This window comes from Apodemus sylvaticus, chromosome 18 (assembly GCF_947179515.1).
Source record: "Apodemus sylvaticus chromosome 18, mApoSyl1.1, whole genome shotgun sequence".
NCBI classification, from domain to species: Eukaryota; Metazoa; Chordata; class Mammalia; order Rodentia; family Muridae; genus Apodemus; species Apodemus sylvaticus.
The window spans coordinates 22,162,437-22,184,566 of NC_067489.1; the positions used below are offsets into that span (position 1 = coordinate 22,162,437).

Below are 22,130 nucleotides of genomic sequence, written 5' to 3' on the forward strand. Positions count from 1 at the left end.
CGAAGTTAGTGGAGATGGATAGAAGATTGTTTATAATTAACTGACTTTTACTGTCTCTTTATTAGTGGGCATATCCACCAACTGTGGTTACTACTATACTTAATATTCTACTCTGACTTGTGTTAGAAATCTTGGCTGGAACCCTGAAAGCTTGGTTATAGAGCTCAAGTCCAGAGAAAAGAACAATGGTTCACCCTTGCTAAGACCTAGCCACACATGAACACTGCAGAAATTGGAACTCAGAGAACATGGGTGATTTTAAAATTCCAATCAGTGGTCTAAATCCATATGTGGTCTAAATCCAGATGCTTGGGCCTGAACACAGACTCAGAAGGAAACATGAAAAGTCCAGGGAATAGGATATAAAAATCATATTACCAATCTCATACTAAAGGATTCTGATGAGAGAGCTTTAGATAAACTCCAAGGGAAACAATTCAACAGAAGAAAAATGAGAACACAGGGATGCCCCGTAAAATCAAAGGGCTGGGCCTAAGGAGCTGAAGGGTTCCCAGCCTTAAATGGGACATTTAGAGCAAGCCCCACCCGAAAACCCCAGAGAAAACAGGTTGGAAAGAATGTAAGAGCCAGAGGATAAGAAGGTGTGCTGTGAAATGCTGGTTTCTGGGCATGGCCTGAGGTGGCACTCACAAATTCACTGTAACCATGGTTACCTGAGCAACACCTGTATGAGATCAGTCAATATTCCAGCAGTCAGTGCTCCCTGTATTTACTTGCTTACAATAGAAAGAAAGAAAGAAAGAGAAAGAAAGAGAAAGAGAGAGGAAAGAAAGAAAGAAAGGAAGGAAGGAAGGAAGGAAGGAAGGAAGGAAGGAAGGAAGGAAGGAAGGAAGGAAGGAAGGAAGGAAGGAAGGAAAAAGAAAAGAAAGAAAGAAAGAAAGAAAGAAAGAAAGAAAGAAAGAAAGAAAGAAAGAAAGAAGAGGGAAGGAAGGAAGAGGGAGGGAGGAAGAGAAAGGGGCATAAAGGTTGGAGAAGGATGTACTGATGAACTGTGACTAGTAAGAGCAGAAGGTAGGGGGCTGGAGAGATGGCTCACTGACTGCTCTTCTGAAGATCCTGAGTTCAAATCCCAGAAACCATATGGTGGCTCACAACCATCCGTAAAGAGATCTGATGCCCTCTTCTGGAGTGTCTGAAGACACCTACAGTGTACTTACATATAATAATAAGTAACTGGTGGGGCCTACGGGAGTGAACAGAGGTCCTGAATTCAAAATTCCCAGCAACCATGGCTCACAACCATCAACACAGCTACAGTGTACTCATACACATAGATATTCAAAAGAGTAGAAGGTGGAAACTGCAGGTGAATGTGAGCAAAAACATTGCATACTTGTTTGAAGCTATCAAGGAATACATAAAATACATCTAAAAGGAAGAGAAAAATCTCATTTAGGCAAAACAAACAAAAACCAGCATTAGTAGGTAAAGACAGGTACATCCATCCCTGCCAGCCAGCCTAGCCGAAAGGGAGAGCTCCAGGCGTGGTGACCATCCCCATCTCAAAACACAAGGTGGAGACCAACAAAGGACGATGCCTGCTCCAGTCTTTGAATGCATGTTCACAGACATGTGCACGCGCACATGCACACACACTCCCACAAACATAGAGACATTACATACAATTTTTTAAAAATAGGATACATCAAAAGTTGTACGTACTTTGGTACTTAAAGTCTTACATCTCTAAGAAAATTTTATCTGGATATCTAGATAGCCTGTGAGTTAGTAAGTTTGTTTGTTTTTCGAGACAGGGTTTCTCTGTGTAGCCCTGGCTGTCCTGGAACTCACTCTATAGAGCAGACTGGCCTCGAACTCAGAAATCTGCCTGCCTCTGCCTCCCAAGTGCTGGGATTAAAGGTGTACGCCACCACCGCCCAGCCTCTATACAGCCTTAAGTAATTACGAATTGAAGAAAAATAAAAATCAGTGAGAATAGGAGCTTCTAAATCTAGAACTGAAACTGGTATAAATTAAATGAAGATCACACAGATTAAGATGACTATTAATAGATTATAATATTAAAACTATAATATAGGATATTAGCAACATATATAAATTCCATTAATATAATTATTTCAATGAAATATTACCTTAAATTAAGAAAATAAATCTCTAGTATCATCTACTAAGAAAACACCCAAAATTCTATTCAATAGGGTTGAGGGAACACATTTAAACAGCTTTCTTGCAAAATTTTTCCTACTTTAACCTTCCAGTCTGTAGTTCCTTTTGCTCTAAGCTCCTTACCTTGTTATTTACATATGTAGTGATTAATGAGATTGCTACATTGACACACTTGATGTCCACACAGCAGCCCTACACGCTGTTACAAATTTGTAACTGTATCAAACAGAACTGACAGAATCAGGACATTCTACCAAATGTATTTCAAAATGTTTAGTGACATATAATATTTATGAGCTGAATGTTTAGAGTATTTGGGTGCTTTCTACATTTAAATAGAACAATTAATTTTAAACATGCCAGAACTGAAGCGATGGCTCAGTTTGCTGCTCTCTAGGACCTCAATTTGCTTCTTAACACCCACACTGAGCCTCTCAAATTAGGTCTCTAACTCCAGCTCCAGGGAATCTAACTCTTCTGGCTATCTCAGGCACCCTCAAACATATCTCCCCCCCCTCCCCCAACATTTTTTTAGATATGCAACCAGCACATTCTCATATATAACTAACTCCCCTGGGAAATACAGACTACAGAAGGTTACCGTCTTTTCTGAAACTCATGTCTACACAGAAAATTATGCTGTGGGTATAGAAACGTTCCCAAGGCCATGATAAAATTAGAGAAAGGAGGTTTTTATAAGGCCTCACTTCTAGATGAGACTTAAGACATGGTTTTGTAAATTTAAATAAAGTCAAGCAAAATAGAACTTCAGTTGCATTTCTTAAATGTCAAGTCTTCAATGGCCATAGTGACCAGTGGAGACGGATATACTTCTATACATACAGACTGTGCTCCAGATACTGACCAAAGGGCAGCCAAAATCCATCATCCATGCTTCCTCCTGGAGATGAAGGTGTCATGTCACACTCTGGAGGAGCAAAACCAGATTCACACTGACAGTTTTTTAGACTGTTGCAAATCTAAAACCAAATCCAAATAAAAACTGAAATACATATATATTCTTCTATTCATTAGCCACAGTTAGGATCTGTAAATTACTCAAATTCAGTTTACACAGTTTTAATGTGAAAGTAGAAAGGATAATTGTCCAATTAATAAGCCTGCTCATCTTTCTGCTAGTCATACTTCTAAATAGAAGCTATAACATTCTTGATATAATTGAAATGATTTGCCAGAAAGGTATAGCAGCTATGAAGTTAGTGATTTCAATCACTATAAAATAGTGATTTCAATTTATTATTGATTTATACTAACAAAAGACACCGCTGTGAGGGGAGAGAATTTCTGTGGAAGATGAAAGAAAGCACCTCTCATTGAGCTGGGTGTCAGAGGCAAACAGTAACACCCATACGGAAGACTTGCAAAAACAAAACGGAGGGTCATGACCAATGGAAGGACTCTGGATTGAGCCCCATAGAAAGGTAAATAAATGAGTTAAACTAGGTGAGTTCTGAACTCAGTTGCTATAAAAAGTCCGGGCTACAACAAAGATTCAGGAGACACATTTTAGCCAAATGCATGCTGGGAAAATATCCAAACTTTGCATTCCACCTTTGCAACTCAGGATACAACTTCACAACAGCTGGGTGTGCTGGGGTGTCAAGATGCCAGGGGCAGGTATGACAGGTAGAGACAAGAACAGAAACAGTAATGACTTGATGACCACAAACAATGGATTCAGCAGGCTGGAAGAGATTAAATGGCCTCCCCAGAATATGAGGAAATGCAAACTTTCATGCATGCCGCGTGGGTTCAAAGCTTCTCAGAGTCTGTTTTACTTGTTAGATTTCCTTGTTTAAAGATGGGGAAAATAGAGTCATTTGAATGTATAGTGATGCCTGTGTTTTTTTTTTCCAGAATTCCTAACAGTTAAATGCTATTTGAAAGGCCACCAGTGTGTAAACCCATGAGAATAGCGTCAACTGCACACTAGAGGACATGAACTGAGGACATCAGGAGACAAACCTAATCTGAGTGTATTGGAACTCAGATGTCTTAAATGTCAGCTGAGAAGTGATGTACAGGTCACACCTGCATGGGGGCACCACCGCTGAATGATGCTCATCTGGCCTGTAGCAGTCTCATAGCACCCACAAGTCACGTACATCTGTCAAAGTAGGGTATCTGTGTTCCTTATTTAACTGAAAATTTCTAAAGGGGATTTCCACACCAAATAATTCTGAACCTGGCTATTCTGGAAAAAAATCTTTATTCACGTGTTCTGAAATCCTTTATATTAAATGGAGAATAAAATTGTTACCTACCCCGTGTCCTTGGCACTTGTCGTCTGCTTCACACTCCCTATGTCCCCGCAGGACGTGCACACGTAAGCATTGCCCTTTGTAACAAACCTGAAAAGGCATATATGAAGCTAAAAATGCTAACTTAAGCCACCGCTGAAACTTTAAATACAATACGAGGTCTAGCTGAAGAGTTCTTTTTGCTACAAAAAGTATGTACAGGGGCAGTGTATGTGTAATGGGTTGATTTACATTCCAAAACATATAATCAAAGAAAGGCGTGTCTGCCTTCTTTGTAGGATTTCCATTCTGAAAATGAAGTGCAGTTCGGTTTGTTGTTGTTGCCGCTGCTGCTTTGTTTGTTTTGCTTGCTTTTCTGGAAGCAACAGTACTATCCACACGCGCAACAGTACTATCCACACGCAAAACAATGAGCTGATGTGAGGCAAGCACAGCTGACACGGCTAACAACAGAGCTCTCCGAGCACCTTTCTCCTGCCAAGAAAGACACCGTGTCGTGTCTCACAGCTCTCGGTGTAGCAATGTGGCCCGGAGTGATCAGTTTACATCACCCCTGACCTCGGGACTTGTGTAAGCCGATCTAAGAGGCTAGGAGGATGCAATAGCTTCTTGTGACACAAATGAGCAGCAGTCACATGAGCCGTGTGGTGAGTACCCAGTGGATATGTGAGCTCTGTTCATATTCCTCTACCCAAAGTCAAGCCATTTCAATGTCTTTTGATCCTTTCTCTAAGACAAGCCATTCCCTTTGCTCAGATGGTCTGAAGGAGCATTTTACATGGGATCAATGGTCTTTACTAGTGAGATAAACTGAGGCATGATTGAGTGAAAAGTTTAAGTAAAAGGTAAAATCTGAGCCAGGAAACTCCATAGCAGAAGCGATTCAGAGGCTGCCTCCCATGGATATCCACCAGCCCTGGCATTTCTAGTCACAGTAAGAACAGGAGCATCCTCTCCTATTGAGGTTAGACAAGGCAGCCCAGGAGGAAAGGGTCCAAAAGGCAGGCAACAGAGTCCAAGACAGCCCCTGCTCCCACTGTCAGGAATCACATATGAAGACCAAGCTACGCAACTGTTACATATGTGTGCATGGCCTAGGTCAGTCCCATGCAGGTTCCATGGTTGACAATTCAGTATCTGAGCACCCCTATGGACCCAGGTTAATTGATTCTGTATGTTTTTGTTTGTTTGTTTGTTTGTTTGTTTTGGTGTCCTTGTCCCGTCTTCTACAATTCTTCCTTCCCCTCTTCTGCAGGATTTCCTGAGCCCTGCCTAGGGTTTGCCTGTGGGTGTATGCTTTGTTTCCTCAGACTCTATTTTATATCACATATACACGTATGGATAAGTTCTAGTCTCTCTGGTATCCTCAAATATTCTGATGCCAAGTAGGTATCCCACAAATTCATTGAATTCTGACATTACATCTGCGATGTGAACTCCTGGAAAGCAGCTGTGTCTGCAGAGCCTGGTTGGCTGACTGAAGCTGCAGCCATGCAAAGGCATTGGGGCGTTATAGTCCTAGATCCTAATTAACCTTATCCTGGGCTAGCTTACCTTGTCTATCCCTGTGTCAGAACCAACATCCTGTGATGAACGGATAAAGACCCTTGGAAATATTAACAGCACATCACCAGCATCCCTCATAGCTATCAATCTCTCTGATGTACCCACCGATGTATTTTTAAAATTCCCTTAATTACTTTCTTTGTTCTGTTGCTCTGAAACTTCATGAAACCGCTTCTGCACGGGAACATAACAAAACCTGAGGTAACTCTGGGTTTCCTGGGGTCACAGTCACTCAAAGTGACTATAAATCAACTATTTCTTATTCCCTTTGAGGTGAAAACGTATGTGTGTGTGTGTGTGAGAGAGAGAGAGAGAGAGAGAGAGAGAGAGAGAGAGACAGAGACAGAGACAGAGACAGAAAGAGAGACAGAGAGAGACAGAGACAGTGTATACATGTGTGGGTGTGTATGTGTTTATGTGTATGTGTATATGTGTGTGTGTGGGGGGTGCATACCTGTGTATACATCTGTTAGGTGTAAGCAGACAAAGAGGAAGGTGAGGATATTATAGGAAAAGTTGTTAGCACTCCCATCATGGACAGGTAGGCAGAACAACATCACATGATGGGACTCTGAGGGAGGTTCAGACCTTGGCTCCAGAGACAGACAACATGGGAGTCGGTCTCTGAAGACCATCAGGGACCTGTGTCCCTGATGGGGACACAGAAGAGACTCTTCCTATACCCTTTGAGGGTGGGCAGAGGTTTAGAGCAAAGTCCTTGTGCCAGTATCTCTGATTCTCAGGCAGGGGAAGGGGTGAAGAACAAGAAAAGGCCCCACTTCTGATGTAGACTCTGTTCAGGTACATCTGAGCCTGGCAAAATCTAACATTCTGTTCTTACAATACCTACTTGCAGATGCCAATCGAAAGTCCCAGGTAACAGTGTGCTTCCAGCCCACTGCATTAAGAAGGGAGTTCCCCCAGATACCTCCTGAGGGCCAGCATGGGTGGCTCAAAGACCTCAGGACAATCTATCTGCTTGTATTTGACAGTTTATTGTCAAGGAATGTACACAGTTCAGGCCCAGACCAATATAGGGGCTTCGCAGGGTGAAAAATTTGAAGAAAAGTAAGAAAATTCCTACTCTGCCTGGGGAGTATAACCTCCCAAGTGAAGGGATATGTTTGCACACAGTTGGGCCTAACAGGCTTTGTCCAAGGGCATTCCCCAGTTCCGTCTCCTTCCAGGAAGCCAGCAGTTGAATCTCTCCCTTGACTAATGATGGCTCACTTAATAGTGTTGAACTAATTCTGTCCCGAGGCAGGCAGGGTCTGCTATTCCGTCACTCTACTCCAGGATGGAGATAACTAAGATACTCAGGGATGAATGAATGGGGTTAAATTGAAACCACAAAGAAGCCCCAACCATTCTGGGCTTTGACAGATATGTCACAACACAAGGAGAAAGACCAAATATTTCCTTTGTGTTGAAATTTTCCATTTTTCAGTATTTATAACTTCATATTTAGAGTCAACACTTTCAGTTTTTAAAGATGCTTTCATGCCAGGCTGCTCCTTCAGTATTATCTCCTTCTTTTTTATTTTAACCTCTTCTATTTTAAGTTTATTGCTGATTTAAATTTTTCCTCTTGGCTTTTCATTTCTTAAATCACTTTAAATATTCAGACACAAACTGTCACAATGCAACCATTATTTTCTAAGGTTAATATGGGTTAAAAACATTTTGAAAGAAATCTGTAGTCTGTTTTTTTCATTAAAATACCCACTAATTATGTATTCCTGATGTTGCATAACTCATTTTTTAACTTCACTGAAATGTCCAGATGCATCTACTAGATGATTTATCAGGGAAGAGAGCAGACTAAGAAAAAGAGGCCTTGTGGAACTATGTGGCAGCAGGTGTGAAGGGCAAATCCCAGAGGGACCACATGCATGCGTGTGTGCGTGTGTGCATGCATGCATGTGTGCATGCCTGCGTGTGTGCCTGCATGCATGCATATGTGTAGTTCAGCAGGGAGAAGGTTACAAAATTCTTGGTGACTTTTTATGTGAATACTTAGATTATCCGGTTTTTTTAAATCAGCCTCAGGCAAACTGCCTATACTCTTGCTTTAAGGCATTACAATTACCTATGTTAATCTTTTATTAGACTTTGAAATTTTCATCTAAAAGAAAATAAATTAAATGAAACTTAAACCTTATGTTTTATTATTGTATCTTATAGAAGAGAAATTATCTTTATAATAATATTATATTTTGGAGTATTAGGGTATTATGAAAATAAAAATACATGATTTTATTCATAAAATCATAAATTATCTTTGTTAGTTACTGCAAGACTAAACACTTGGCTCTTTAATTTCTCTTTAATATTTTTCATAGTATTCCTACATTCTCACATTTTGGTAACATTTTGTTGTAATTTTTTCTTTTAGCATGGGTTTTGACACTTTTTTGTTTGTAGTTTATATAAATTGTTGCAAACAAAAAGAAAGTTAGATTCTCAAGTGTGAGAAAACAATTTTCGTATCAATAACCAAATTTCTAAGAAAGATATTCACAAAATGGAAGTTTCTTTGACCAATGGCAACTCTGGTTAGTGAACAAGCGAATGGGTATTATTACGATATCTTTATAGTTATTCACAATTGTACTTTGTTATTATGATGTAGCAAGAGAAATTGTAGACACTCTCATAGTTATGTTTGCTCACACCCATAGGCATTCATAAATCCATTATAAACACAGTACATAAACATCAAGTAAATGTATACTTACCAGGCCACTACCACAAATCGTACCATCATGGACATAAGTGTTGTCTGCCTCCCCAGGGTCCCTCACTCTTAAATGTGCGGACACACACACCTGGCCTCCCAAGTAAGTATACTGAATGTCATATTTCTCTGTTTTCACGATTTCTGCAAAGTTCCAGTAGCAAACTGCTTTTCCACAAAATACAGCACTGGACATAGGAGGCAGAAAAGTTATAAATTGTTACTTAGCTCTTGTCCATTAGTTCAATTTAAAACTCAATAGATAACTCAATATATACATATACAATTAAATTGATACTTAATTTAGAGCATTAAGGCAGAACGAAATGGAGTAAGCCATTGAGAACATACACCTATTCCAACATCCAACACCTGATCTGCGGGTAAACATAGGTGCGCCTCTTTGCACTACACATAACACACACGGTAAATGGACAACTTGATGAGTATGTACTTATAATTACAGCGCCCGTGACAGTTTCCAAATTTGTCATTTTGCAGATTCACTTCTTGTGCACACACATAATTAGGACCCTTAGCATCTGAAAAAAAAATAAAAAGGAATTTCAAGTTCCTCATGCTAAAAGCAAAAATGTAATTTACAATGCTTGAAACTGTGGGAATTTATACCAAAACAGTCAGTGTCTTCTAATATAAACAGGAACGGTGGGTACAAATCAGTTAAAAAATGACTCAGGAAAAAAATTGTGTTAAGGAAAATTGTTGAAAAAGTCGCTCTCTTTCTCTGAAGCCACACACTAATTCTCTCCTCATCTCCCACCAGTGGCCTTGGCCTTAACTTATATCTTATACGGCCTTCAATCTTCCTTTTTGATTTGCTTTGATTTTGTTTTCAAATGTGGTTGTAGATCAGTATTTTAGAATAAGGTACAGAATAAATTTGTAGCTTTAAAACAATGGCAACTCCCCCCCTCCTCCTCCCAAAAAGATGCATCTCGTACATTTTCCAAATAAATCTGAACACTGCCTATCTGGGTCTCGGCAAACCCCACCAAAGCAATAGGCAGTCTCGTTGTTGCAAGGTTCCAGGTCTGCAGCTTTTATATCAGGTACACAGTATTCAGATACTCCATTGCAGAACTCTGGGAAATCACACAGGTCCTTACTTCTCCTGCATAGGCGTCCTCTTTCAGCTATCTGAGAGACAAAGAACAAACCAGCTTTGGTCAGGACGACTCAGTTCATCTCTTTGTGTAAGTTAGGCAAGAGAGAATTCCTCTACTCCTTTGAAAGATTACATAATGCTATAGACTAAAGTCAGTTTAAAAGCAAAAGGAATCAACAAGATATCTTACATACAACATAGGGACAAAGCTTGTTGGAAACTATCAAAAACCAAAAAGCAAAACAACAGACTTCTACAAGATGCTGCTGCTCTGTTTCATCTTGGGAATTCATCATCTTTTCTTCTCTATGTGCCATGGGATATAATTATAATAGGGTATCAGTTGTTTTCAGAGTGGTCTGAAAGAGAGTCTCAGCATTGGTTATAAACTTATTGATCACTAGTTGCTGTAGATAAAGCAGCTGGCCCTGTTGATGTCCTTCACAGCTTTGCACTGGGAGTTGTGTCTAAATTTAAGGAAATTTAAGGAAATTTAAGGAAAATGCTTGGATCAAATCTCTCGACTTTGGACAAGGTCTGGTGAAGAAAGAGCTTGAAGATTTGCAAAAAATACAGAGAAAAGAAAGGGGTCTTCCACACTCAGGGTAGATAAAGATGAAAATAAAATGCACAACACCTATAAGCAAAGCTCTACTTCTAGTCAGTCATATTGGGCAAAATCAGTATGCGTTCATACAACCCATGTTGTGATTTTCCATGTAGCTCTCCTTAAAGCCCAGCACGCTGTGTCTTCACCACAGAAAGATGAGCTCTATGGAGGATTTCCTAGACTTTGTGGTAAAAGTTAAAGATAGGGGCTCCAGCGGGGGAAGTAAATTGTCAGACATGAAAGCCCTCAGTGGACCTCTCTCCATTCATGCATTTTGAAAACAACCTTTGGTTCTAGCCATCAATTCTCAGAGAAGACAGCCTACCAGAGCTACACTTCCATGCTTATCTGCTGCATATCGCCAGCTTGTCTGGTTTTCAGAATGAGATTTGCTATTGCTGTTTATCAGAGGAACCCTGTTAGTTTTCATTTTGGTGCATGCCATTTGATCCTAAAGAACTACATCCAGACATGACTAAGAAAAATCCCTGTCACAACAGTTTTGAACAACACTGCACTACCACAGCTAGAGAGATCTTTGGGGGCAGATTGAAACATACGAAAGAAAGCAGAGGGCAGAAAGAGATCCACCAGTTGAAATCAAGGACATAGTGGAAATTAGAAAATGTCCCTAATAGCTACCTCATAGAGAAATGATGTATTTCATCCAAATAAATAAAGAAATAAATAAAATGGAGGTCCTTGATCCATTTGGAGTTGAGTTTAGTACAAGGAGAGAAGAATGGATCAATTTGCATTCTTCTGCATGCTGACCTCCAGTTGAACCAGCACCATTTGTTGAAAGGCTATCTTTTTTCCACTGGATGTTTTCTGCTCCTTTGTCCAAGATCAAGTGACCATAAGTGTGTGGATTCATTTCTGGATCTTCAATTCTAGTCCATTGGTCCATTTGCCTGTCACTGTGCCAATACCATACAGTATTTAACACTATTGCTCTGTAGTATTGCTTGAGGTCTGGGATACTGATTCCCCCAGAAGTTCTTTTACTGATGAGAATAGTTTTAGCTATCCTGGGTTTTTTGTTATTCCAGGTGAATTTGAGAATTGCTTTTTCTAACTCTGTGAGTTGGGATTTTGATGGGGATTTCATTGAATCTGTAGATTGCTTTTGGCAAGATGGCCATTTTAACTATATTAATTCTGCCAATCCACGAGCATGGAAGATTTTTCCATTTTCTGAGGTCTTCTTCCATTTCCTTCTTCAGAGACCTGAAGTTCTTGTTGTATAGATCTTTCACTTGTTTAGTTAGAGTCACACCAAGATACTTTATATTGTTTGTGGCTATTGTGAAGGGTGTCATTTCCCTAACTTCTTTCTCAGCCTGCTTATCCTTTGAGTATAGGAAGGCAACTGATTTACTTGAGTTGATTTTGTAACCAGCCACTCTGCTGAAGTTGTTTATCAGCTGTAGGAGTTCTCTGGTGGAGGTGTTCAGGTAACTTAAGTAGACTATCATGTCATCTGCAAATAGTGATAATTTGACTTCTTCCTTTCCAATTTGTATCCCCTTGACGTCCTTATGTTGACTAATTGCTCTAGCTAGAACTTCAAGTACTATATTGAAAAGATATGGAGAGAGAGAACAGCCTTGTCTAGTCCCTGATTTTAGTGGGATTGCTTCAAGTTTCTCTCCATTTAGTTTGATGTTGGCTACCGGTTTGCTGTATATCGCTTTAACTATGTTTATGTATGGGCCTTGAATTCCTGTTCTTTCCAAGACTTTTAGCATGAAAGGATGCTGAATTTTGTCAAATGCCTTTTCAGCATCTAATGAAATGATCATATGTTTTTTTTTCTTGAGTTTGTTTATGTAGTGGATTGCATTGATGGATTTCCTTATATCGAACCATCCCTGCATCCCTGGGATGAAGCCTACTTGATCATGGTGGACGATCGTTTTGATGTGTTCTTGGATTCGGTTGGCAAGAATTTTATTAAGTAGTCTTGCATCGATATTCATAAGGGAAATTGGCCTGTTCTCTTCCTTTGCTGGATCTTTGTGTGGTTTTGGTATCAGTGTAATTATGGCTTCACAGAATGAGTTGGGTAGTGTTCCTTCTGTTTCTATTTTGTGGAATAGTTTGAAGAGTATTGGTGTTAGGTCTTCTATGAAGGTCTAATAGAATTCTACACTGAAGCCTTTGCTGGTCCTGTGCTTTTTTTGGTTGGGAGACTTTCTATGACCCTTTTTATTTCTTTAGGGGTTACGGGACTGTTTAGATTATCTATTTGATCCTGATTTAATTTTGGTTCACCTTAAGAAATGCTCAACATCATTAGTCATTAGGGAAATGCAAATCAAAACAACCCTGAGATTTCACCTCACACCAGTCAGAATGGCCAAGGTTAAAATCTCAGGAGACAGCAGGTGTTGGCGAGGATGTGGAGAAAGAGCCATGTTGGGGAGTCATGCCACATGGTAGGAACTTGACATTGGCCAAGGACAATCCCTGGCTTCAGGCAGGTATCTGACTTTATGGCATAATAGGGAAGTAGGTTACAGCAGGAATTTTAATCCTAGGGTGGAGTGCTAAGCATGTATTTGACTTTGGTCAAGGTGAACTTCTCCAAGCCCACGTTGAGCAAGGACTGAACCTGCTCCACCTAGGGTGGAGAAGCTCAGAGTGAAGGTTAAGTTCATTGTTCCTCCAGGTCTATGAATTCCTGAATTAAGCAGGTGACTCACCCAGCTGCCTGAGCAGTAGAGCCAAGGACCACCAGGCGAAGCTAGCCAACTTCCGCTGGAACTCAGTCTGGAGTCTGGAGGGGAGGGCTTGCCCAAACTGTTAAAAGGTCTGACCACCATTAAAGTTGGGGCCTCGATCGGTAAAATATTGTCCTGGCCTTCCTTCTTTTCACCCCTTCCCCATCTATCTCTCAGCTTCTGTTCCAGCAACCCAGTTCGTAGTAGCTGCAGGCAGCTACAGAATACAACAGAGGAACACTCCTCCACTGCTGGTGGGGTTGTAAGATGGTACAACCACTTTGGAAATCAGTCTGGCGGTTCCTCAGAAAACTAGACATGACACTTCTGGAGGACCCTGCTATACCTCTCCTGGGCATATACTCAAAGGATTCCCCGGCATGCAATAAAGACACATGCTCCATTATGTTCATAGCAGCCTTATTTATAATAGCCAGAAACTGGAAAGAACCCAGATGTCCCTCAATGGAGGAATGGATACAGAAAATGTGGTATATTTACACAATGGAATACTACTCAGCAATTAAAAACAATGAATTCACGAAATTTTTAGGCAAATGGTTGGATCTGGAAAATATCATCCTAAGTGAGGTAACCCAATCACAAAAGAATACACATAGAATGCAATCTGATAAGTGGATATTAATTAGCCCAAGAGCTCTGAATACCCAAGGCACAATTAGCATAACAAGTGACTCCCATGAAGAAGTAAGGAGAGGGTCCTGATCCTGGAAAGGCTTGATCTAGCATTGGAGGGGAGCATCAGGACAGAGAAAAAGGAGAGAGGTGATTGGAGAATGGGTGGAAAGAAGAAGGTTTATGGGAAATATAGGGAGGGGGGAATTGGGAAAGGGGAAATCATTTGGAATGTAAACAAAGAATATAGAAAATAATAATATATAATAAAAAATAAAGGGAAACAATATTTCAAAAAAATATTCTACAAATGGACATCTTCTAACTTTTAAGACTTAGACCAAAAGAAAGCATTTCAAAGAGAATACAAATTAAAATGTTTGAAAGATTCTTCCAGAAGCTAGAAAAGAAGTATACCAAAGACTCCTGTTTAGATAATCTTTTTTTGTTTGTTTGTATGCTGTGCAAAGCTGTGTCTCTGTCCTTCCTCACCTGCCTAAGTCACCTTCTGATTGGCTTAATAAAAAGCTCAACAGCCAATAGCTGGGCAGGAGAGGAGAGGTGGGACATCTGCAGAGACAGGAACTATGGGAAAGGATCAGAGGCAACAGATCCTCCAGCGAGACTTCCAGAGGAAGTCGCATGTTCAAGACAGGTAGGGTAGCAAGCCATATAGCAGAACATAGATGAAAATGGGTTAATTTAAGTTATATGAGTTAGTTGAGAACAAGTCTAAGAAAAGGCCTTAAATATTCATAATTATTATGAAGTCTTTGTATCATTATTCAGGAGCTAGCCGGCCAAGAATGTCATGTTCTAGACTTCTGAAAGGTATTTTATTTTTGTGTTCCAGACTTACCTTGCATGTTCTTTTGTCACAGCATGGCCCTGTACCACACTCCGCAGATTTAGTCAGAGTACAGTCATTAGGATTACAGCATCCTTTATGACTACAGGACTAGAGAAGAAAATATAATCAAGGTAAACATAAGCATTAGAACTCATATATATGATTTTTAAAAATCTCTTTTCAAAGTACAGTTGTGCGCTGCTCAATTAATCTTTATTAGTTTCCAAACATCCCCTAATAGTCACAGCCCTGCCAACAACAGATCATAGAAAAAAATAAAAATAAAAAAATAAAGATATGGCTTCATAAAGCAATAGTTGAGCAAATACTTTCTATTATCTGTCAACACTGTGGCCAATATCGCTGCATAGCGTGCACTACACACTGGTGTTAATGAAGAGCCTCTCATCAGTTAGGGGTGGGGGGGGCTAGGGGATGGGGGTGGTGGTACACATGTGCATGCGCCAGTAGGACAGTGACATTTCCCCTACTCCTGGCTAATCTAGCCCCTGTGTGTGGTTTTATCTTTGTTTTTTGCCTATTTGTTTAAATAAGCCACATGGCTACAACCATTTTTACAAGATCCTTTTCATTCAAACTGATCAAATCAAACCATATACCCCCAAATGCCTCCCTTGTAGAACTCTTACAAATTAATATCTCCTCTTCTGGAAACACAGTAGGAACATGTACTTGACAACTGGGACCTACCAGTGGGGGAAAGAGACATCCAGTAGTACTCAGACTCCCTGGTCCCACTGTTTTGGTCCCTGCCTTGCTCTTTTCTATAGAGAGCATAATGGAGTCCCTACATATGTTCTTTCTCTGCCTCTCACTTCTCTGCCAACTGCAGTGCTCGCTTGGGTTGCTCTTCTTACCAGGGTCCATAAGAGATAAAAACTTCATACAGGCATGTACTATTGCAGAATATAAGTGAAAATTATAAAGCACATGATTGCTTCTTTCTGAAGGAGCCAGGATACTTTAATTCAGAAAGGATAGCCTTTGCAACAAATGGCCCTAGAATAATTGGATATCCATACAGGAAAAAAAAAAAAAGATAGCCTGATTCTGAAAGCTTTCATTTTTTAAAAAAGCTTCAGTACAGAACATAGTGATAAATGACAGTCATAAAATTGCTGAAGAAGTTTACAACTAATGTTTTATATGCTAAATCCATTATACCGAAGGACAGAAAACAATTTCTGCACTGTGTTTCTTAAACTTACTGGGTAATTACAATACCTGTAGATTGATATCACTAAATTATCTTTAATACGTATTTTCTCATCTTATAGCACACTTCCTACACAGGAAGGCTGGCACTATAAGAGTAACTAATTATTTTAAAATATGCTACTTTAGAAGTTTTCTAATATATACATACAAATTTAAGTGGAGTTATACTGCATAGAAGGCTAATGCCTCTCCCATTTGCCTGAGGTTATCAAACAAAAAGCTCAGGTGCCGGGTGTAGATTAACTCCCTTTGAGTTATTGGTTATTGGTCAATGGGTCTTATAGCATTCCCCCAAAACATACAGGCCGCTGACATTAGTCTGGGTTATCCAATAGAACCTGATGGAATGACCCTGTTCCTGAAGGTATCACATACTTTGGTCAGAAGTCATGGAGAAATCAAGCTAGTACTGACCTAGACGTTTCCTGCCTGCTGGCTAGCTTTCACAGTGTGGGAAGGGGCCATGTAGGCGGCTAAGGAGGTATCAGTAGTCTTACCTGTAGAACCTGGAAGCTTGAACAACAGTTGGCCTGGTGAGAAATACACAGTGCCATGACTGGTATGGGTAAGCAGTTACTTCTCAGTTGGGGCTGCTGTCTGGTACTGTAAATGGTGCTAAGAACTCATGGCCGGGCATGCCATAGGCCCTAAGAATGAACCTATGACTGCCATTTTGCCATTTGGATATACTTTCAAACTATGAACTTCAAGTCTCTGAAGAAAGGAATCAAAGATGTCAGAAGATGGAAAGATCTCCCATGCTCATGGATCGGCAGGATTAATATAGTAAAAATGGCCATCTTGCCAAAAGCAATCTACAGATTCAATGCAATCCCCGTCAAAATTCCAACTCAATTCTTCATAGAGTTAGAAAGAGCAATTCTCAAATTCATTTGGAATAACAAAAAACCCAGGATAGGGAAAACTATCCTCAACAATAAAAGAACTTCTGGAGAAATCACCATTTCTGACCTCAAGCTGTACTACAGAACAACAGTGATAAAAACTGCATGGTATTGGTACACAGACAGACAGGTAGATCAATGAAATAGAATTGAAGACCCAGAAATGAACCCACACACCTATAGTCATTTGATCTTTGAGAAAGGAGCTAAAACCATCCAGTAGGGGGTGGGGGGAGAGACAGCATTTTAAACAAATGGTGCTGATTCAGGTGGCAATCAACATGTAGAAGAATGCAAATTGATCCATTCTTATCTCCTTGTACAAAGATCAAGTCCAACTGGATCAAGGACCTCTACATAAAACCAGATACACTGAAATTAATAGAAAAGAAACTGAGGAAGAGACTTGAGCACATGAGCACAGGGGAAATTTTCCTGACCAGAACAACAATGACTTATGCTCTAAGATCAACAATAGACAAATGGGAAATTGCAAAGCATTTGTAAGGCAAAGGACACTGTCAATAGGATAAAACAGCAACCAACAGATTGGGAAAAGATCCTTTATCAATCCTACATCTGATAGAGGGCTAATATGCAATATATACAAAGAACTCAAGATGTTAGACTCCAGAGGAAGAAATAACCCTATTAAAAAATGGGGAACAGAGCTAAAAAGAGAATTCTCACTGAGGAAATGCAAATGACCAAGAAGCACCAAAAGAAATGTTCAACATCCTTAGTCATCAGGGAAATGCAAATCAAAACAACCCTAAGATCCTCCCTCACATCAGTCAGAATGGCTAAGATCAAAAACTCAGGTGACAACAGATGCTGGCGAGGATGTGGAGAAAGAGGAACACTCCTCCATTGCTAGTGGGATTGAAAGCTGGTAAAATCACTCTGGAAATCGGTCTGCTGTTCCTCAGAAAATTGGACATAGTAGTACCTGAGGGCCCAGCCATACTACTCCTCGGCATATACCCAGAAGGTGCCCCAACATATAACAAGGACACATGCTCCACTATGTTCATAGCAGCCTTATTTATAATAGCCAGAAGCTGGAAAGAACCTAGGTCTCCTTTAACAGAGGAATAGCTACAGAAAATGTGGTACATTTACACATTTGAATACTACTCAGCTATTAAAAACAATAAATTCATGAAATTCTTAGGCAAATGGATGGAACATTTATCTTTTTAACTGTTTTTCTTTTTGCATGTGCTTTTGTTTTCTTGGTTTGTGGAAGTTTTGTTGTTGTATTGGGTTTTTATTTCTTTCTAAAGTTGGGTAGGTTGGGATAGAGAGGGACCAGCAGTTATCAATCTGGGAGTCACAATTCTTTTTGGTTTCAAAGGGCCTTTCACAGGGTCATCTGAGACCATCAGAAAACATGGGTGTTTATATTATGATTCATAACAGCAGCAAAATTACAGTTAAGAAGCAGCTATGCAAATAATTTTATGGTTGCAGGTCACCACAACATGAGGAACTATATTAAAGGGTCATTGAGAACCACTGATCTGGGGGAGGGGTGAGAATATGATCAAAATATATTTGAATTTTTAATAATGAGAAATATGACAATAATATAAACCCCCAAATAATGTTTTGAAAGAAAAAAATAGTAATCCTGAGATTATAATATAATTACAACATTTCTCCATTCCCCTTACTCCTTCCAAGCACTCCCATATACCTTCCTGGAGCTCTGTCAGCTTCATGTTCTCTTTTATAATTGTTATTACATGCATATATGTATACACATATATATGTATATTTAGGAATAATATATTTCATTATGTTATTAATTATAATAATATATTATTCCTACATATTATTCCTAATTATACATATATCCATGTATGTATGTATATATGTGTACATATACATATACACATATACACATATGCATACACATATGCATATACATATACACTTACATATACATCATATACATATACATACACATATACATATATGCATATACATACACATGCATATGCATATACATATACATACACATATACATATGACATGCTCAGTCTATATGGTATTTCTTGCACTTATGTCTTCAGAGCTGGACATTGGTGTTGGATCTTCAGTCTCTGTGCCCTTCCCTGGAGAATACTGTTTTCTTCCATCCTCAGCATTCCTTTGTTATATGTAGGTCTTTGTGTAGGGCTAAGGCCTCACAGTCTTTTTCCCTTTCACTTTAATGCATTTGTTGGTGTCTTCCTTGATCAGCAAGTGTTTAGGAAGTCATGTTGGTGAGACTTTGCATGTACAACTCCTGATATTATTAGGAGATGCAGTTTCACAGCAAACTCCCTGATTTTCTGACTCTCAGTCTTCCCCACCTCCCTTCCACAATGCACCCTCAGCCTTAGGTGTGGTAGTGTGCAGCCTTTGGAACCATTGGGACTGGCCTCAACAGCTCTGCGCTGTGATTGATCATGAGCTAATCTAGACCCGGGGAGATAAACGTCGCAGTTTCTCCAAATCTTCAGGTGTGAATAGAGAACCTGGGGTGACTGCAGAAACCAGGTAAGTAAAATGGGGTCATGAGCAGGACAGGGGATTTGAGGAGCAACAAAGAGGGGAGGTGCTAGTGACCTAATAAGGAAATTAGGAAAGGGAAAGGAGCCAAATACAGGAAGGAAGAAGGTAAGATAACCATAAGGAAGTCTACAGAATCCACAACTCATCATACTATCAACCACTTATCTAAAAAAAAAAAACCTGTCCTAATAAACATAATTCTGTGTATAAATATACATATATTGATTTAATGAACTGTTCTCGTCTGGGCTGACAGTGTTCTCTCCAAGAACCAAAGACCACCTAACAAACATCCCAATACCAGACATAAGAAGCTTGCTTTTGAGTTGTTGACCAGGACTGTCCAAAAGACTCCTGAGACTTACAGTTATTGCTGTTGGTTTTGGTCGCCTCCTGGAGGTGGAAGGTACACCCCTATTGCTCGAGACACTACCATGTACTTCAGAAACCGGGCCCAGAGACCTACGAGTTGGAACTGACCTGAACACCTTTAATCCTAGTACTGCAGAAGCAGAGGCAGGCAGATCTCTATGACTCTGAGGCCAGTCTAGTTTGCATAGTTGAGTTCCAGGACAGCCAGAGACATAGCAAGGACCTAGCTCAAAAGAAAAAAAAATTAAATCTCTGGTTGTACTGAATCTCTCAGGACTCTAACATGTTCTCCTGCCAATGTCACTCATGCTCCAGAGAGTATCAATGTGATCAGTTGTTCCAAGGGGTTAATTACATAAAGAGATCAAACAAGCCCATTCAAAGGTGACTGCAATTAGTTTCAATGCCAAAGGCTTTGGTCGGTCTTCAAAACTGAGCGGTAAACCACAGGTTGTGGGTAGCATTAAGTTATGTTAGGTGGCTTATGTTGCCTTCCGGGTTTGTACTCAGTATCTCTGCAAAGCTAGCTGCAGCTCATTTTATTTTGTTAGCCAAACAAACAAACTGAAGCCTTATTTAGAGTCTATTTTTGTGACAGAGTGTGCGTTGGCCATTCACACGCTGGCAGCAGAGGGGGTTGTGCCGAGGTTAGAGAGTGTGATTGGATAATCGGGTGTGGGTTTTAGCTCCAGCGGCTTCTGAGCCTCAGTCCTATCTTCTCTGTAAGGCTGCTCGCTTACATGGATAGGTAGCATTCTCTGAAACCCTGATAGCTCAGACGACTCCCCGAGTCACTGGCTGTTCTTTTTCCAAATCATCTCTGACCAAATTTAATGTATGTAAGGTTCTTCTAAGAAACAGAAAAATAAACTCAAGAGTCAAGTACAAAATTGAAAAAGAAAATATTCGAACAAAACTTCACCTGGTTTCATCACCGAAGATGACTAACAGTGCTCAAAGCTAGTAATCAAAGATAGCCATACCAACAAGCAGAGAGACACCGGAAACGGAGCACCTTCACAGAAGAAAAGGCCGGCATTCCATTCACCATTACCAAGACATATTGTAAAGATATAGCAACACATTCTTACCAAGATATACAGAAATAATCAACAGGGGGTTGGTAGCATTATAGCAAAGGCAGTATTGAATGGGAAGTGCTCGGGGTTCTCTCTGTGGCTCTGTTGGAATGGACTAAGAAGAAAGGAATCACTGGGGAACCCATGTGTCAGCCATATTATGTATGCTATTGAGGAGGAAGAGGAATAAGTGAAGAAGGTTAGGAATAATCCCATGTGTGAAACTAAGCTAACATACATGACATTTCATGAACCACTGTGGGCATTCCAATTAGGAATGCTGCTGGCATTCGTGGTTTGGCTAGTAATGGTAACACAATTTATCTTTACCCAAAGTTTAAAATTTTCAAACTCAAAAATACTCATGTTCCTATGTGCCACAAACTCTCACCATCCCATGTGTTATGAAACTTCTTTAAGGTAAATTTCAGATCCTGGTACATTTCTAAAACTTGAAGTAAAAACTAACATCCTCGCTCGTAAGGTTGGTAACAACATTTTGTCATTGTTTTGAGACAGTCTTCCCAATTCTGAATTCTGAAACTCTCACCAGGATGCTTGGATTTTCAGGTGAATGCATTACCATATCCAGCTCATTTCCTTAGATAATACAGTGGTCCTTAGTCTTCTATTATATATAAATCTATACGACTGTAAGAATAGATGTACATAGAACACATGTTGGATGGCTGTGAAAGATTCTGGCTAACCTCTGGTGGCCCACAGTCACATTGCTCAGGCACCTCCAAGATACGGTTACCACAAACTTGTGATTGGGGCAGGGCAACAACTTCTGTCTCTGGTGCATTCCGAAGGCAGTCCAGTTCAGGTTGTGAAGCCAGCTGCTTGAATTCATCCACGCTGCAACTGCTAAAAACCTTTATGCCTTGGGAGCGTCTGAAAATACATTGATGTTCTTCAAATAAATGAAATGCAACTGTTGTCCAGAAACATTCTTTAAGAAAGTGGATAAAGCCATGAATACTCACCATGCTCTACATATTTACAGCCATGCTAGGTATCTGAACTCAGGTTCTTATGCTGGCGTATCAAGCAGTCTCACCCACAGAGTCATCACCCCAGGCTTCCTTTGTAGAGCCCCCCACTGCCCCTTCCCTTTAACTCCATGTAACTTTTTGCTTTGTGGCATTGTGTTATTACTGAGCAGTGTATTTTAACTGGTGCCTTCCACTTTTGGGGGACTTGCAGTATATTCTTGGTTTTTGTATTCCGCACAGGCCCCCATACACACACACACACACACACACACACACACAGTTTTTTTCCTGTTT

The 22,130-nt window shown here is 40.0% G+C and overlaps 1 protein-coding gene across 1 annotated transcript in view; it reads right to left on the reverse strand.

Annotated features, from left to right (window-relative positions):
- LOC127668980 (A disintegrin and metallopeptidase domain 3) overlaps positions 1-22,130 on the reverse strand; it is a 49,121-nt gene that overhangs the window by 801 nt on the left and 26,190 nt on the right. Inside the window, exons 12-18 of the mRNA XM_052162872.1 lie at positions 21,549-21,735; positions 14,691-14,789; positions 9,696-9,891; positions 9,188-9,275; positions 8,735-8,921; positions 4,434-4,520; positions 3,014-3,128 (exon numbers count right to left, since the gene is read on the reverse strand). Coding sequence (XP_052018832.1) covers positions 3,014-3,128; positions 4,434-4,520; positions 8,735-8,921; positions 9,188-9,275; positions 9,696-9,891; positions 14,691-14,789; positions 21,549-21,735 — 959 coding nt within the window. The remainder of the gene's footprint in view (positions 1-3,013; positions 3,129-4,433; positions 4,521-8,734; positions 8,922-9,187; positions 9,276-9,695; positions 9,892-14,690; positions 14,790-21,548; positions 21,736-22,130) is intronic.